This window comes from Dicentrarchus labrax, unplaced genomic scaffold, assembly GCF_905237075.1.
Source record: "Dicentrarchus labrax unplaced genomic scaffold, dlabrax2021, whole genome shotgun sequence".
Taxonomy (NCBI): Eukaryota; Metazoa; Chordata; class Actinopteri; family Moronidae; genus Dicentrarchus; species Dicentrarchus labrax.
In genome coordinates, this window is record NW_026136711.1 from 21,708,074 (window position 1) to 21,726,789 (window position 18,716).

Below are 18,716 nucleotides of genomic sequence, written 5' to 3' on the forward strand. Positions count from 1 at the left end.
TGATTTGAGCTAGGCCCCATAGTTCCAGTTAAGGGAAATCTTAATACTTCAGCATACAATGATATTTAAGACAAAATACTGCGGGAACAGTGTGGCCCTCTTATGTTTTATATGACAATGCCCTCACACCCAAAGCCAGGTCATGAAATGGTAAAGAAAATCCAAGTTTTGCACAAACTCTATTTAACACCTGTGTTTGTCTTCTCTAATGCATCACAGCAGGTTCATAGTTAACTTATAAAAGGTGTACTGCAGGTGCAAGTGTGTAGATTTACTAGACAAGATAATCTACCAATGAAACAGTTAATATACATAGAGAAATTGCTTTCTATGAAGAGAATGTGATGATAATCGTTTTGTTTTCCTCGTGTGAAATTCCTGTGGTCCTCATTTTTGTGTTCATTTGCACCTCACCTGTTCTCAGAGAGCCGCAATTATCTCCTCATATAAAAAGACATGCACCAGTAATCCAGTTCTGCCGCCTCTGTGGCCTTTTTTATCAGCGCTTATTTATTTGTTCTGACAGCTGTCTAAGTCATGTTGAGTCAACCGGCAATGCCCATAGAAGAGAGCAGTAACAACACACAAGAAATAGCTTTTCATAATTAGCATCTGCATTATTAGCATAACATTCCTAATCATAATTAAAACCATTGCTATTAAAGTAGGCATACAATTTAATTGTGACAAAGTTGCTTGGTGAATATTGTTGCTTCAGTACCCAATCTGTCAGAAACTGTTAAAAGTAAGCTACAGCAGCAAACAAACAGTGATTATCTCATACACCAAAGACAAGGTCAATACATTTTCACACGTCAAAGTGACTGCTCAAAATATATATTTTTTTGTCTATCAACAATATGTCTAATTTTCTTCCTTATTTTGGCGCATTCTTTTATGGGCTTTTATTTTTATGGGCAGATTTACAGCACATAGAAATGTACTCACTCTTAAAACCTGGGTCATTTTCTGAGTGTTGAATCTGCTGCATCAGAAGACCCAGACCCAGACTGTAAATCCAGCTCAGCTCTGTCTGTATCTTTATGATCCTGTGTGTTTTGTGGAATGGAAATATCTGCTCTCTGCTCAGATGAGGATCAGAGAGAAAGTGTGTTTTTGCTGTCAGCATCAGCGGAGGTGGCCCTAATGAGCCCTGGCACAGATACAGCAGCAGGGTCAGGTTGTGGCCCTATCACGACTCCCACTACAGCCCATTATTTTTACATTATGGTATGAAACAGATTGATATATTAAAGAAAAATATCAGCTCAACTCAATCAGTTTATCAGTAGAGTCTAATTTATATTCAACCACCGTAGGCTTGAATTCAAAGTAGTACTGTCTGTTACAGCCTCCAGAATCATGTGGAAAATGTCAGTAAATCTGAAATGACTCAAGCATTGGTTATGTTTGCAATGTAGTGTAACACATGTCAAAACATACTCCAGTGTATAAAAACAGGAAAGTTTGACTTTGAAAGGGTTTTGTTGCTACTGTGAAAGTGGCTTCTCACTGATGTCAAAAATGCTGGCCATTTCTGAACTATGTGTCTAAATGTGAAGCATAACCTTTGGAATTTTCAGTGGCTACTTGATCATTAACATGGATGACCATAGATATGCACCCCTACTTGCCAGATTTTGATTTAGTAATATTGTACTATAAATCAAATATAGTCTTATTTTTTAATTAGAAGATGTATCAGCATAAGATGTAAGACGATTCCTAAAGGAAAATGTTATGCAAAAAAGAATCAGTAATTTTTCAGTGAATAATGGGGATTTCTTTGCAGTTCCTGATCAGTCTGCCACTGCCAGATCAACCAGTTACCGAAGAACAAGGCCCCCGGGTGTTGCACACACAGCCTCTGGCTCCAGGGTAACAGGACCACCTCCTCAAACTGGAAGAAAAATCAGTGCAGCCTCAGACGGAATGGATAGCAGTGTACTCTTGATCTCAAATACGGTAACCTCATGAATCCCATAATAATAACAAATCCTTCAGAATTGTGTCAAATATCATAAATGTAAATACAAAATATTTTTTTCTTCCTTTGTTGTGCCCAGCAGGGATCCCCGTCCAGTAGAGTGAACCAAAAAGTCACTGCAGAAAGCCGGAGCATTGCCAACCTGAGAGAGAACTTATCAAACGGAGAACCTACCCACATTCTTCTTGAGGGTACATTTTAATAAAAGTTCACTGTTGTTTTATCAAGCCTGTATGCTTTCTGCATCTAAACATTTCCTGGTCATCCAGCTATTCATTTGTTTGTTTCTTTCTATACTGACTTAATTACGCAACAAGCTTGAGTTTATTTACCACTTTTCACCCCCAAGCTGGCTATATACCGCGTATTTTGGTAAAAAGAACTGCACAAATTGTTGTTTGTGGTGCATGGACTTACCATGACAACCATATTCTGGGCAAATATGGTGGCTGCTACTCTTCCTGGAACCTTCCTGGAACCTAATGGACTTTATAGTCTAAGTTGTAATGTGGACCAGAAGCAAGACCCAGATGTAGAGCAGTTAGGGTAAAAGGCAGTTTATTTTGTCTGTGTTCAAAAGCAGGATCATTAAAAGGTAAGCAATGAGAGTAGGCAAACAAAACCAAAGTGGGAGCTGGTAGGGACAGCATATATAAGGCACATAATACAATTTAGCAAAGAGAGTCAGCTGGTGGACCAGTATATATACTACGTGTCTGATAGATGGAAATAGGGAACAGAAAATGTGAAGAGGCTAAACCCAGGAAGGAAAAATATAGCTGACAAGATTTTGAAGAAATTTCAGAGAACTACTGTTGATCTAGAAAATCATTTTGAAAAAAGATTGCTTATTTGTGCTCATTAAAAATAATGTATTAGATATCAATGCGAATCACCACTGCCCACACCCTTATTGGTTCATAATGCAGTGGAGCCCCCAAACATATTGTGTTTTAAGTGCAGAGCTTGAATGCCACTTTTTCATTTTAAGCAAATCAAGAGTAGAGTCAGGTTTGTTTCATCTAGCTTTTGTTGGTATGCAATGAAAATCACAGTCTTTATCTTACTTATTAAACATAAATAATACACTGATATAATAACAAGGTAACTTGTTGGACTTATTATTTATAAATATCTTATGTCATGGATGAAATTGATAGATAAAAATCACACAGCTTCTTGTTTTTTTCTAGCATGTGAATATCATTTTCAAAGGCTTTCAGCTGTGTGACTTAAAGTGAACTCTGTATTCCTCTCATTACATGCTTCTTGACCTTAAGAATACACACAATTCTAAGAAAAATGAAAGCATTACATATGAACCAACAAAACAAGAGTCCAGCTGTATGTTATTCCATGCACCTAATAACAGCTTTCACAGTTGGCAATACACCATCCTTTGTGCATGACTGAATGCAAAAACGGATGATTAAAATTCCTTAATTCAACTGAGTATAATGTAGCTGGATGTATTATTCGCTGTGCACTGAATGAATGTAAGAAGCTCAGTTACTAAAATTCCTTCATTAATAGGGATTTTCACGGTGCATAAGCAGTTCATAGACATGCTGCTGGAAAGCTTCACATAAGCTTCACTTAACATTGTTGTTAAACTGTTTTGTGTTTAAAAGCTTGTATAATGTTGAAAGTTCTGTATGTAGGAACATCTGGCAGTGTACAGCCCCATCCCCCAAAAGACAGAGTGTTTGACAAGCTGGGATCTCAGAAGCTACGGGTCTTCAGTGCTGGAAGAGAGAGGCTAGCATCGTCAGGTAAGCTGTGTGCTCTGCATCTTATATAATGTGTGTATGTGGGAATATACAGTATGGTGTGGTGAATGTGTGGTTTAATATGCTATGGTGTTTAATTCTCCTTAACAGCCCCCTCAAATGCTGTCCCTGGTGGCCACCGAAAGAGAAGTAAAACAAGGGAAGAGTGCACTCATCCCTCCAGTAGGCAAGACAGCAGGCAACAACGCCTGACCCTAACAGAAAAGACACAGCACCTAACAGCAGGTGATGTTCAAATCTGCTGTGAATAGGCCAGAAGCAGACGTGCACTTCCAGACCGAGCAATAGTTAGAAGTGTAGAAAGACAGTGAGGGATAGGACAAAAGAGAATAATATGCATGTTGAGTGATATTGATGTCTACTTTGCATGTTCTCATTTTACCAAGTAGCTCCTTTCTACTACCTATTCCTACTCTTAATTTATGAATTAGATCACATCAAAATATTGCATGAATTTTAATAAGGCTCATTCTATGCAGAATACACCATTGCTTTTGTTCCTCTTTTTAAATTTTGCATAACCCACGTCAAGGCCATTTGCAGGATTTTTACTGGAGTACATACCCCGAACTCCAACCCACCAAATCTCCCCCACCATCACGCACACACCTACGCCAGCATTGTCCTCACAAAATGAGTGTGCGTGCTCAGAAAGCTCATTTATGGATGTTTCTCCACAGCAATAAGCTCCTTTGCTGCAGCCCTGCCCACAGACAGAAAGTAGTCAGTTCATTAATGGTAATGTGGCACATTAAATAAAAGTCAGAGGGACATCTCCCGGGCCCAGGGTATGCCACACAGTGGGCAATTAGAGAAAGTGATTATACTGTCGAGAGGTTCAAATGTGCTCACTCATTCAGATAGAGGTGCCTCTTTCTTTGAGCTCAGGCCTATCGTGGAGTTCAAGGATTCAGTGTTTCTTGCATGCACACATGAATAGATTTTCCCCTGCTGGATATATATTCAAGAACATAGTCTCAGGTATTGTAATGCTGCTCAAAGATTTTATCTTTCTACTTCAACAAAATCAGAAAACTGAAAGACTAAAGCAGGATGGGAGTAATATTTGCTTGGAAAATAGATGTCTAAACCAGTTAGATTTTTAAGGATGTTTATATAGAGTTGTCATTTCATGAGTGACAATTTTGCAGTAAACTGGTGTTCTACTGATTATGTTGTTTATACTGTTATATTCTCATTATGGTATTAGCATAGCAGGGCTATTAACAAAAGCTACAAAAATGTCAGTGCAGGAGAAATTAATGTTCACGTTTGGCAAGCAATGGAATTCATTACATTTTTGCATATTGTTATTATACATTTTTATGTGCTTATCATAAAATGAACTTGAATGACATTAGCCACATGATGAAAAAATTAAAAAAGGATTTATTACTCACTCTAATTAGATTTTAATCATTATTCTCTACTCTGTCTTTGTGGTTAAGTTCTCTGTGTGTATTCTGAAAGACTTATTTATGTGTTATACAATTTGTATACTCAAAGCCCTGAATTCTTTATTTCATCAATATTCATGTGCAACAATGGATGTTTCAAAGAGAGAATTTAAGTTAAAACTGCCTTGTTTTTGTTTTGTTCTATAATCTTTTATTTTAGATGATAGTAGCCGCAGTCCTGCCAAGGACAGTTCAGGAGCTGCTCCCACACCAGCAGAGTCTCTCGCCTTCTCGATCTGCCCAGGTTTGTCTTGTGACCTGCAGGTCTGTAGCAGCTGGGAGAGTAATGAGGGTTCCGAGCCCCAGCTCACTCTGCAAGACGAGGTGTTCACTTTCTTATCCCAGCCACACTCACCCAAACGAGGGCAAGGCCAGGGTGACCAGGAGAAGATGGAGATGGGAAATGATCAGGCTCAGGGTAAGAGTGGAAGGCGGTATGAGGCCCAGCCTGAAGATGACTTCATCGGCAGTGAAAGTGATGAGGTATGTCCGCTCACGTGGAGAGACGCATGCACTTTGAAGGACCAGAATTTGAACCATTTCGTTCCGTTCTGGACCTCTGTACAAACATGGTGGTTAAACAAGGCAGCCTCCATGGAAGAGGACCCGCTACCTCTGTAAATAAAAACTTCTCATTCTAAGTTAACGAAAACACAACGATTTGTATTTTCAGGTGATTATTCACTAATGAAAACAATATTATATTTCATTTCTGCCATTAGATCCTCCCAAATGTTACACACTGGACCTTTAAATACACACATATGTGAAGTGCATCTTACAATATGTTGCTTTGACACAAGATGTATTTCTCTAACTCTAATGACCATCTGCCTCAAATAAGCGTACTTATGTTACATCAGATACACTAACAGTATGGACAAGCAGCAGTTTTCAAAGTATATGATTTGTCCTTTTTAGAGATGTATTCTGACTTGCGTTATCTAATCTGATTAATTATTCACACTGTCTGATTTGATTTAGTTTCATTTGATAAAATGTCTCAAAATGCATTTATTTTATATTTTGGAGTATAAAATGTCATAATGTACATTTTAACTGTATGTGGTATACTACAGAGGTCAGTGGGGTTATTTATCGTTAGATTATTTATTAATGGCTCTCAGGCTTATAATAAAGAATGGTAGACTTCTTTATGTTGAGCAGGGAAAGTACTGAGTATAAAGATCGTTATCATCAAAGAAATGCTAATTGCTTTTACTTATTTAAAATTTTATTATAAGTCTGATATTTCAGACTTAGTAATCTCATTTTGTTGCGCAGCTGATTATTTTAACTTTAATATAATATTAATATTTTTTTGCCATCAAAGTAATGTATTCTATACACAAATGGCAATGTACGTGTCAAGTTTGATGGAATATTTTTGGTGTAACTTACTGATAACACCCTGAGACTGCATTCCTTTTTGATCTGGAAATCAGTTACTGGAAAGTACAGTACATTTCCAGATCAACAATGGAGTCAAGCAGGAGAAAATCTTCTCTAAAATATTGACAGTAAATGTCAAGTTTTGGTATCAGCAATTCAGACTCTCTCTCATTACTGACTATTTTCCATCAACACTGTGGTACATGTGCAGATGTATGCATGTATAGAAGTATGAAGGTGATCCAGTGAGAAAAACATTAATTATTTTTTTATGGTGATCTTTATTAACTGCAGGTATGGTGTTCTCTACCCTTGATTTTTTTTATTATTATTATATAGTTTGCTTTACGTTTTGGTTTGGAGAATAGTTTTATATCTATATTCACCTCTGTTGCACGTGCACAGCCTTTTCAATTGCCTTAGCTGCCATTTTATATTGTTTTCACACCAAAAGTAGCTTCTTATCAGCAGTACCTGGTACTACTTTCTAAAACAAAACAAAACAACAAAAGAAATAGAGATCAGATAGACAGAGATCAATTTAAGTAGCTACATTTGACCAGATGGGAAGAAATCACATGACACGCACAATTTGTGTGTTTAAATGATCATGTAGCCTTCTCAAATACTGATTTCAAGTCTATCAAAACACAAGTAACAAAAACCCACCTACCGTAGGAAAGTATTACCCTTGACTATTAGAACATCATGTGCAGCGAGGTTTCTCTTACTCTTTCTTTCTTTTTTTTCTCAAATGAGTTGTACCCTGCTGTCTCAACCAGGGCAATCTGACTGTAGATGTGAGGCAACCATTGGCATGTCTATTACTTGTTTAGATTGGAAACTGGTGTGAATGATATTGGTATGCGCCATATATATATAATAGAGTTCTTTTTTCTTTTTTCTCTCCACCTTCACACGTAAAAACACCACTAAGCGATAAGGCATGCAAAATTAATTACATTTCACAATGAAATAGCACTTAAAGTGTGCCTGAACGACAGGGTGTTTAAAGGATCACTTCTTCAAATTAACACATTAAAATCTGCCACCAAGTTGTATGAACTAGGGTTAGAGGGTGAAGAAAGAAGCATGTAATTTAATTTTGTGAGAGCAGAGTACGCATTCTGATCTAGTGCAGTGCACTGTATTTTCAAACTACCAGCAGAATGGGCATTTTTATGTTTTCTGGCTTCCCACTACAACTTATCTGTGAGATGGTCATTTTGTTAGTGACTATTCTTCAGAGGGGGAAATGAGAGAGCCACACCTGTCTGCAAAAATAAGAAGAAAACACTGTTTTTCTAGAAGGACACAATGGCTGTTCCCCAAGGTATCCACAAATACATATATTGGACTTTTTCGGGTATATACTACACTCTAACAAGCTAGAGTATGCTGAAAGGTTTTTTTCTGTGATGGACTTGTGGTGGCTGATGGAGCAAGCCTATGTCTTGTGGAGCACAAAGCTGCAAACAGCATATTGCCCCAGATATGCTGGAAACATACTGTGGGACACCTATAGAGTCATTGTAGCATCTTCCCATTCATCTCCAACATTAGCTGAGGAAGTTCATTTAAAGGATCCGTGTGGAGTTTTAGACTAGTCTAGAGCACTATGCAGGAGTTTTTTCTATGAGTGGGTCACTGATTTTTTTTTTATCTTGTGCATGGGCACAATGAACAATGCTCATGGATAATGGGTAATATGCAGCATATATAATAATGGCATGGAATAATAAGATGTAAGGGCCTATTTAAACCATCCATAGGCCATGGTCTGAAGCGCATGGCTCAAGTACATTTAGGTCGTGTTCAACTCCATTCGTACATGTGCACATCAGCCGCAATTCAAAGACGTATTTATTGTTTCTGCTGCTATGTGATGCTGCAGGTACATTATAAATTCAAAGGACAGGATTTGACACACAGCCAGCTGTGTGAGGCAAACAGCACATCAGCAGACTACTGATGTTCCATCCCAGATAACATTACGTTCAGTCACAGCTGAACGACATTATTGTAAGTTTCATACCTATATCAAACATATTTCAAACCTGTCTGAGTGACATTAATAACACAATTTTGATGGACATTTCAATAGTTTGTGTTATAGATGTGATACTATAGAGAAGTAAATTAGCAAAATATATATAAGTTGGTTTGAGATGTTGGAGAGCTTTGTGTGTCCTATTGAGGATGAGGAACGTTACTGCTCGTCCCTGTGTGTAACAAGGACATGTGTTGTGAGTAATGCGCCCTTTACATTTACACAGTTCATTTGCTACTTACAAAACATGGTTGCTTGGTGTTAAAATAGTATTTTAATGTCATCATCAATATACTGAAAGCTTTGATTACCATTGAGTTTTCTTGCCATTAGTAAGAAGTACACGCGGTTGACAACTTTAACAGTTGACAACGCATTTGTGATCACCAGGAAGTTGGTTCCATCTGTGTGCAGCATAGTAGCTAAAGGCAGTTTCAACATGTTTCGTTTTGACTGAAGGTATTACCAGTTGAAATACGTTTCTCTATTACTTGTCTCGACATGAGATTTCTAATTCTTTCTACTTGTTTGTGAAGATAAAATGCTGATTTATTTCAGAATTGTAAATATGATATCTTTAAAGATGGCATAGTGATTTGATTTTCTCCATTTGCCTCAGGTTTCCTAAAATTCTCTTTTCTGACTTGTGACAGCTGGGGTGTTTCTCCATGGTGCTCTCTGCTTGCCAGAGGTCATTTGTACCTTTTCAGGTTCAATAGCATCAATAACGTTCAGAGCTTTTACAGTCAAAATTATCAAAGAGGGAATCAGCAGAGTCTGATGTTAGGCTTATTGACATAGCTTCCATAAAAAGATTTCACTGTTGTCCCCGACAAGAGATAACAGAAAGCAGCTCAGTGAAGTTATCAACAAATTTTGATGAGGACCTTGGAGGTCTGTAAATTGTTAACAGCGGGATTTTTGGTATGCCTTACAACACAGTGCAAAGATATTCAAAGAAGGCAACATCTCTGCTTGATAGCTGCGTGCATTGAAATGAGTCTTTAAATATAGCAGCAACACCACCACCTTTCCTGCCTGAGAAGAAACATTCATAAAAGTAGTTTGGAAGGGCTGACTCAGTGAGAACTGGTGCAATGCCACTATTATCTAGCCATGTTCCAGTCAAAAGCATAAATTCCAGATTATAGGTGGTGGTATGATCATCTGTTAAAAAGGACTTTTTGGTAAGAGAGGTAATTGAATATTCAGTTGAGCTACCTTTGTGCTCATTGGGGACCCTGACTTAACATGGCAAGGATTTGGTAATAAATTAGGCAGTTTTTATGACAGAGCAGAGTGCACCATTCTCTTTCTATTACCTATCAAGACAGGAATAGAGAAAACTACTGGCACACTGGGTCCCAGCTTGTCCTGGGAACATTCATGAGTGCTGTCATCCTTGTAGCCTGGAGCCAGCTGATATCAGTAAGGGATTACTGTATTTTGTGGACAACCTGTTGTACTAACTTGCCAGTTATGGGAGAGAAAATGGGAGAAGGGTGGAGCAAAGGATGCAGGGTTTGGTCCCAGCAGGAACCAGTTGGACATGTGGGGTGGAGACTCACTCTCTTGGTTCTGTACATCCCTCAACTTTCTTCAATCAGGGCCTGAAATGGCTCTCCTTCAAAGTTTCTGGCATGGTGTCATGTCTTGTTTTAATTCCTTTTGTCTCTTGTCCTAGGCAGGGGGAGCAGATGGGTGACGCAGGAAGTAAAATAGATTGCAGATGAAGAATTTTACTCCTGAATTGTTGAGGCAAATTTCATCTGCTCTAAGATGACCCAGAAAGACACAAAAATGCAGTTAAAAGCCACATGTTCAGTGCTAGCAGTCTGCTGAAGCTCTGCTCCTTCTCTGACTGGTGGTGGTGGGTCACTGATAATTACATCAGTATTCAAGGACCTGAGTGTATTCAATCGATCAGTTGTCTTCTTTGTATGCAGTCAGAATATGTGGGATTCTTTCTATTATGTCACTAAATCCTTGGGAAAGCTGCATGTTTTGTGTTCTTATTGCTTATACCTTTTACATCTTTAATAGCAAATTAATCCACAATCAGTTGGAGGCCCAGCCATTAGCTTTCCCTGTAGAATTTTGCTTTCACTCACTGCTGTGGGAGAATGAGAGGCTATCCAGGTCATCTGACAGAGATCCAGGGTCCTGTAGCAGCGATGCAAAACTGTTTTCTGTAGTTGCACACTTGCCCATTAGGAACATTTGCTACCAACTCTCCCTTTTGCAGCTGTCCATGGCATCCTACTAAGCACTGAAGTTGATGAGGCACTCTCCCTGGCCCAAGTGATTTATTCTTAGGCTTTGCACCAAGAGAGTTTCATAGAGGACTGTTGGTGTTAGTTAGCCATTTATTAGTATTCTCTTGTTGTCCACTGTTTTGATTCCATGGTAAAGTGGTATCACTCCTACAAAGTCCATGCTTATAATTCACTTATAATCTATGGGTCTTAGTTTCAAGCTCTACAATTTCTTCTGGAGAGGTTAATGAAAGTCCTCTGTCCTGCTAACTAGTGTCAACTAATTCTAGGTTTTCAGTCACTGTAGTTCAGTATAGTGACACAGCAATAGGCTTATTGAAGGTCATGCTTGTAGAATCCCACACTGTTGCTAGCAGGGGTGATAACTGAGACATGCAACATCTTTCTAAGGCTATGTATGCCAGATTGTACAGTATAAAGTGCACGACATGCAACACAGGTTATGAGACAGTTTTTATGTCACCTAAGTTTTGCAGTGCTATAAGCTTTAACTTGGTAAGCAACCATATTCTGCCACTCTGCCTATAGTGAACATGTGGTGGTTAGTAGCCCTCTGACACAAGTTGGCCTGATTTTGATTTTTATTCATTTGTGGCAGGTTTCTCATTTCTCAACTTGAAGCAATATCATCTTTCAAGGTGTTGCATCACGTTCATGCAATTCTTTTGACGTTTGTTCTTAAACATAGAGAAATATTAAAAGCAAAACAACGTAATGAACATTCATTGTATGAACTATTTTGAATAGTATGAAATATAATAGACCTAGGGAACATTTGTTATATTTTCAGGAAATTATTTGAAGTAATTTGAATGCAATAATAACTGAGAGATTGGCCCTCAACACACAGACTGGCTTAATCACTTATACATACACATTGCAAACCCACTTGCTTACTGCCACACCCACATAAGTCCTCTCAATAATACACGTAGTGCATTGTTTGTTCACTTCCACTTATGAAAATTATAAAGCATAGAAAGAAAAGATAAAACAAATAGCATATGGAGCAGATGAGCTAAAAACCTCTAGGGGCTTATGATAACCTTTCACCCAAAACAAAGCTGAGATGAAAGAAAATACCTCAAAAAAAGACAGCAGAAGTAAAAAATAGAGATTCTTGCAGTTCTGAGGGAAGCTTCAAGCAGTTTAATTCATGAGAGACAATGTCTATAGTATAAACTTAAGGGTTGTAGGTTTGCTAGTTATCTGTGTTGCACACTTGTGATTCTCTGTATTTTATGGAGAATTGGTAAAGACTGGTGTGAACATTCTGAAGGTATAGTGTTAACTCAAATTTCATGTTGCCGTTTAGAGATAGATATTAACTATATTAAATCAAGTCATCAATTATTGATGGTGCCGAACAACACCATCAAAGGAGTACTCCACACCAGGAACACCAAAAATCTATGTTTTGAATACAAAACATTCACCCCCTTTAGACTTGAATGGTGGCTTTGTAGCTTTTTCCTTCGTGGGCAGCGGCAACTGTGGTCAGCTTTGATTCAACAGTTACAATGGATTCCAACTGCGACCCAGTTTCACAGCAAAAGAAAATGTATCAAAAAATGCCATAGAAACTTTCTTTATCTCCACATATGCTCAGTTTGTTTCCAAACAATCATACTTTGCCCTATATGCTCAGCTTTTGTGCGCCACTAGCCTGTGTTTATGTATGAAACCACATTATCCATGTAGCCATGCTTACATTGGTGTGGGGTTCTGGGGGGGGTCATCTGGTTTACCTGTGTTGTCGGTGACAGAAGTGTTTTTTGCTGCAGGAAGTTTCAATCTTTTTTGCAGTGAAACTGGGTCACAATTGGAATCTATTGTTACTGATATAAATCCAGTTGCCGCCCTCAGTAAAGAAGCAAGTTGCAAACTAATCCAAATCACGTATCTTTCAAGCCTAAAGGAATGAGTGTTTGATATTCAAAACTTTGGTTTTCAGTGGAGTATTTCTTTGATGTTGAGGGAGAACCGTGCAGTGTCTGTATTTACAGTGTGTTATGTAACCCGATTGGCGACACAATTTGAACTACATCACTGAGTGTTAACTTTGAATCTGGAGGTGGGAAAGATTAGCAGGCTTAAAGAAAATGCCATTAGCCTTTTTAAATATGAGGTTAATTTAAAGCAAAGCCGCTGACACCTGGCCAATTCCACTGTTTTATCATTTTTCTTTAAGCACAAACTAATCTAAAGGGCATAACATAACATCAGAGTTGTTCAGCTAACATCAAAAAACATTAGTAACTGTCCACAATGTATAATTATCCTTTTTACGTGTGCCAATCATTTTGTATCAATATTTGTTTGCTGTATTCTTTTTTTTTTTTTTTCAGGATAAGAGCTACACCATGTTCCAGCATCAAAGAACCAATGTTGAGTCCAACCCTGCTACCTCCACATCTCCCAATCCAACTTTGGATGTGCATCTTGAAGTCTATCCTGAAACTCATCACAAAGACCAAACAACACCAGAGGAGCCAGCTACCACCGCTCTGCAGTCTCCTTCCAGTGGGAGAACTGAACCAGCTGGGATTGTGCCCACACGCTGCCTCTCACCCAGTGCGACACCCAGCAGACAGAAACACAATTGTGACTCACATAGATCAGGGATAGTGAACCAGGTTGTGGCTGGGAACAGCAGTGTATCACTTTCTAGAAGACTCCTGCAAGAAGTCAAATTGGATGACTTAACACAGCACAAGGTACTGCTTATCTCGAATTTTAACTCCAGGCTTCATCCAGAGTGCTATGGCTCTGTATAGGGGTTTTGTGACAAGAGATAAGCACATAAATGACTATTATTTTGAACCTCATAATTAAGTGAATAGCTGTGGATTGGCCATCACCCCTAATTACCTCCACTGTGAGACGCCCATGTTTAAAGCTACATTATATTTCCACAAAAGACATTGCCAATTTGGATAACCTCTCACCGTGTCAACACTCACAAAGCAAAAATGCTCATTATTTATCACATAGATGTCATACTCATCCACAAAAACATGCTTGGCATCCAAACACCTCCTATATGTGATACGGCAAGTGGAGTTTATCAATTTGTATCATTAATGCTTTTTTATTTTAAGATTTATGTCATCGTTGAGGAAAAAAGCAAGCACACTGCTGATTGCTGATATCCTGCTGAAAAAATATCATCTTAAAACTAAAAATATTTAGAAAATGTGATATTTTAATCAAATGACTGTTAAATGAAAGGGGGTGCTCATAGTCTTAAAATCAAGGAGAATTAGCTACAGAGCTTTAAGCTTCATAAAGTGCATGTTTTCATTTCATGGCCTGCAAATTTACTTTATAGTCTTTAGAGTCTAAGCCACTTTCAAGAATCCCTGTAGGCAACTGTTTCTACCAAAAAGCTTTGATAAATCCACAGCACACTACCACGGCACCATCCGACAATGTTATTGAGTGGCTGGTGAAAAAACTGAACATGCACAATAGCAGGCTCGACCAAAGATCCAGATATTTTTGTCAGGAGATCACAATAAAAGAGAAAGTGAATGTTTTCATGTTTTTCATCCCTCAAAATTGATTAATGCAGCTTGGTTAAATAAACATTAGTTTGATTAAATTTCATTGGAAAGTGTTTGTTTACAGGGACTGTTATTGCACTCCAAAGTCTTCAGTAGATGGGCTTGGCTCAATTCTTATAATTTACAGTTACAATTACATTCATCTTTGGTTGGGATGTGCAAAGTGAGTTTTGGAGGCCTTGTGGCAAATGGGCAGCTCATTAAAAGCTCTGTAGTGCTGTCTCTTTTTGCCCATAATAATGTGTGGTCACTACTGATTTGGACAACTAAGGAGGAGTTGTGAAAAGGTTTGTAATGCCGTGCTGAGATGGATCAGACTACGGTCTGTTACAGATTGAGGTAGGCCCCGGCTCCAGTTGAAAAGATCCAGGATCAGAGGATAGTCAACTGGAGAGATCACAAGGCCTGAAGGGAGATCTGTCACTTGGCTGTTACTTTCTGCATTTACACAACTCACTGCTGAGACATATCCCAGCATCCTTCATCAGTGCAGCTCCTGACTGTCAATTTGTGCCAACTCCAGCAGGCAGCATGCAGTGAAGGCTTTGACTGAAAGGCTGTCAGAGAAATATGACAAGGAGTTTGTTTCCCTCCCTGCAGCCCTAGTTTATTGACTGCCATGGATTCAACACCAGGGCAGCACCAGGCTTCCTTGCATTTTGTCACAAATCAAGTTAGCATAGTACTCTATAGATCCACTGTTAAAAGACATTTCCTCAGAGGGTCAAACCAATGAATTATGTGCAGTAGTGCCTTAAACTCTGTCTGGAACTACAGCCTGCTGTTTTAAGATTGACACTGTTTTGTTGATTGCACAAAACATTGTAACAACTTAAGTTTGAGATTAAGTGTGTATGTGTGACTGTGACTGAGTGAAAGGCACTGCCATTGGGATTGATTCCAAGTATGTATTTTCTGTTTCATGGGTGATTGTTTTGAAGGAAGAAGACAACCCACTGAAGCCTGTTGAATCCCGCAGTTACAGCTTACACCTGCTTAGCAGTCTACAAATGTGTGGGGATGATGATGAGGAGCTTCGAATGCTGGCAAGTCTAAAAAGGGAGCAGGAGGAAGATGAATGTAGAGCCTCGGGCCTCAGTGCATCTCAGATCCACCAGTGTAACGTTACAGTCAGCATGAGCAGTGACGACACCTCGACCTGGACCCACATCTCTATGGTCGGTACTATCATACTCTGCTGCTCTTGATCTTTTTCTTGTTGATTCTCTGCTAACAAGCGACACTCACGTGCAGCTCATCTACTATTTACAATCATTAGTGGGTTGTCCCTCTTTCTATCTCCCGTCTGGAATAATTTTTTTGACCCTGCTTGATCCTTACCCTTGCTCATTTCCATTTCAAGCCTCCAACTTATGTGACCATAAAGTGCTAATGCATCTCTTTCTCCAGCGTGTTTTCTGCATTACAAAAGATTATGGAGATAGAAACACATTAATTGGCCTCTTACAGCTTTTAAAGGTACACTGGCATAATACTCACAGTTCCCCCAGTGAATAAAAATTATTTAGGTCATTTGAAATTGTCCCCAGAAGCCTTTTTAGAATTCAAAGATGGTATGGTTTGCTCTTGGCTATTGAAGGTCATTTAGATCTGTGAGCCATTAGCATAAGCCCCTATACCCTGCCTGGCCCTACTGGGTCCACTGTAAGATCCCCAGTGGATACAATAATTACAGATACTCAAGTTATGGTCCTGTTACCTTTTCCGTACATGCAGGTATCCATTAATATACTGAGATTCAAGCTGAACAAAATGAATAGTGATATTACTGCAGGGATTATCATTTCACTGTTCCCTTTTTGAGGACACTGTGATGTGGTCACCAACAAAAACATGTATCAGACTATGCAGTAGGTACAGTTTTCCACAGGGACAGGATGAGATTTACATCTGACTTCATCAAACCCTGAAGTGATGTTTCCAGAATCAGCTGCAGTGCTTTACAATTCTAAATACATATGGCAACAGCACCACCATCAGCATATTAAGGAAATGCTTGACAATAAAGAGAGGGGGGGAGACAACACATAAAAGAAATTTTTCTATCTAATACAAATCTAGTTTTGGTGACATTGCAACAAATAAAACTTAATAAAAGGAACTAAATGTCTGAAAGATAAAAACAAGAGAGGTATTCAGGACCTAGGAAGGATAAAGTCACAGTTCGGGGGAAGGGCTCCTCCACAACAACTGACAAGCCATTTCTTGTCCCTGGATGCTGTGATTAGAGTGTCCCTGTTGTTGCCATCGATGTTGTTACTGCTTCTGTCTCTGCTGCTAAAGCTGCTGCACCAACCCAGATGTTACTTAACCCCCAGGTGATTGTATGCTATGTTCTGGCTACTGGTTGAACACAAAATAATCACCTTGTAGACTGTATGATTGTGTGAATTTCAGACACCTCAATATGTAGTTCTGTTGGACTATGATGGCTGATTACAGCTACAGAGGAGAGACTGAAGTAAGGAGACACTCAAATAGTAAAACACCAACCAATGTCTTTTTTTTAGTATAGAAACTCTCCAGCCCTCTTGGCTTGGCTGTTTTCTTCCTTCATAGTGGATTGGTGTTTACAATGATGATGAATAGAGTGGTGTTGAATAGTTAGATATAAAGGTGAGACATCAAATGCATCTTTTGATGGGATGAAACCTTAATGAAAATATTCAACCACATCACTTTCATTAATAAGATGGTGGTTTTCACAATTAATTACTGATGAGAGCAGTCTGAAGGACTTAATTCAATGTCAAAATGTTTTACTATACTTAGTAAAATAATCTACGATCGACACCTTAACAATTATAGTAGATAATGATCCGATTTATCTTTCCATATAAAGGTGATAAAACATTTCTACCAGTCAGTGTTTGTGCCAGGAGCATATCTTTCTGTTTCAAACAGCAAGAGCAAGCAGGGTGAAAACCAGGGATTTTGATCTTTCTCTTGATTCTAAATGTTTTGTACGGAGCATGATTGGCAGCAGTAAGTTTATTTGAAAACTAGGAATCTGGTACTCACCCTTGAGGAGTTTTTTCAAAGTTAGGTAGTATTTCCACTACCATATATATTCAGAGCAACATGGTCAATGTTCTGAAGTAGAGTTATCGTATCATTTATCAATACATTTCCTTTGCCTTTACTTTTCCTGTCACATCTAAATGAGTAATATCAATCAACACTTACATCTTCATGTGAACACTGGCATTGAGCCAGGTAGCTGTGAGGATAAAAAGGCCTAGTGTAGCTCTACTTCATGACATAAGTACAATTTTTGAAGCAAGCTCCTTACATTTTGGAGTCAAGGCTGGGTCCAAGATATTTCTTAAAATCAAGAGAGGGGTACAAATATTAGATGTGTTAGGTTAATATTAGGAGGAAGAGTAATGGCAGGTCTGAAATGTATTAATGTAAAACTGCTTGGCCTGCAATTATGCAAGGGCAGTTGTACAGTGGGGGATAAACAGTAGGAATAGCATACACAGAATAAAAAGCAGCTAAAAAAAACACTAGAGTGGAGCCGATCCATCAGCTATCACATTGAAAGTGCCTTGATAAACAAGGCAGTAAGATGGGTGTTAAAACGAAATTTTCTGGCACCAGAACTGTGTTGTTGAACATTGCCAAACAGGTCTGTGCAGCCCAGACATGCGGTGCATCAGTTTTACAACCAGATGTTTTAAACTGAAGGTTTCTTTTAAGTTTTATGTCTTCATAACAGAAAGCAGGCAAAGGGCCAGAAATAAAGTCTACGGAAACGTTGATCAGAGACAATGAGAGCTCTTTTAGATTGTCTGATTACTGTAGCGTCATTTGACCCAGCATGATGGATAACAGATGATGCACAGGGGTGGATATATAGAAGGGGAGGGATAGTGGAGCACCAGAACAGCTAAATGCTTGAGCATCAGTCAAGGAGACTGGTCAAACAATGGAGATCCCGGCCAAAGAAGTTGGACTGGGTTGAGGACCTTAGCCATACCTGGTGTGTAGTGACCTCTTAGCCAACGCCTACCCTGTTTTTTTTCTGGGAAGCTGTACAGCAGTTAATGCTTCAGGCAAGTCATCACACAGACTCTGCAGCTACAGGCAGCCAGTACTGCTGTGTTCACAGTCACATTTCTAATTCTTTTAGCGTTCCCTTTGATTCTGTAGCTCATGTAAGTTTAAATGACCA

The 18,716-nt window shown here is 38.8% G+C and overlaps 1 protein-coding gene across 3 annotated transcripts in view; it reads left to right on the top strand.

Moving 5' to 3' along the window:
- The window catches only part of cfap20dc (CFAP20 domain containing), a 29,129-nt gene that overhangs the window by 3,722 nt on the left and 6,691 nt on the right, over window positions 1–18,716 (top strand). The window contains exons 8-14 of one of the 3 annotated variants that reach the window (XM_051415757.1): window positions 1,793–1,965; window positions 2,067–2,178; window positions 3,649–3,759; window positions 3,868–4,002; window positions 5,395–5,717; window positions 13,301–13,669; window positions 15,460–15,696. In XM_051415757.1, the coding sequence (XP_051271717.1) occupies window positions 1,793–1,965; window positions 2,067–2,178; window positions 3,649–3,759; window positions 3,868–4,002; window positions 5,395–5,717; window positions 13,301–13,669; window positions 15,460–15,696 (1,460 nt within the window). Of the gene's footprint in view, window positions 1–1,792; window positions 1,966–2,066; window positions 2,179–3,648; window positions 3,760–3,867; window positions 4,003–5,394; window positions 5,718–13,300; window positions 13,670–15,459; window positions 15,697–18,716 lie in introns of those variants that run through there. The other 2 variants (XM_051415758.1, XM_051415759.1) reach the window with 2 other exon arrangements.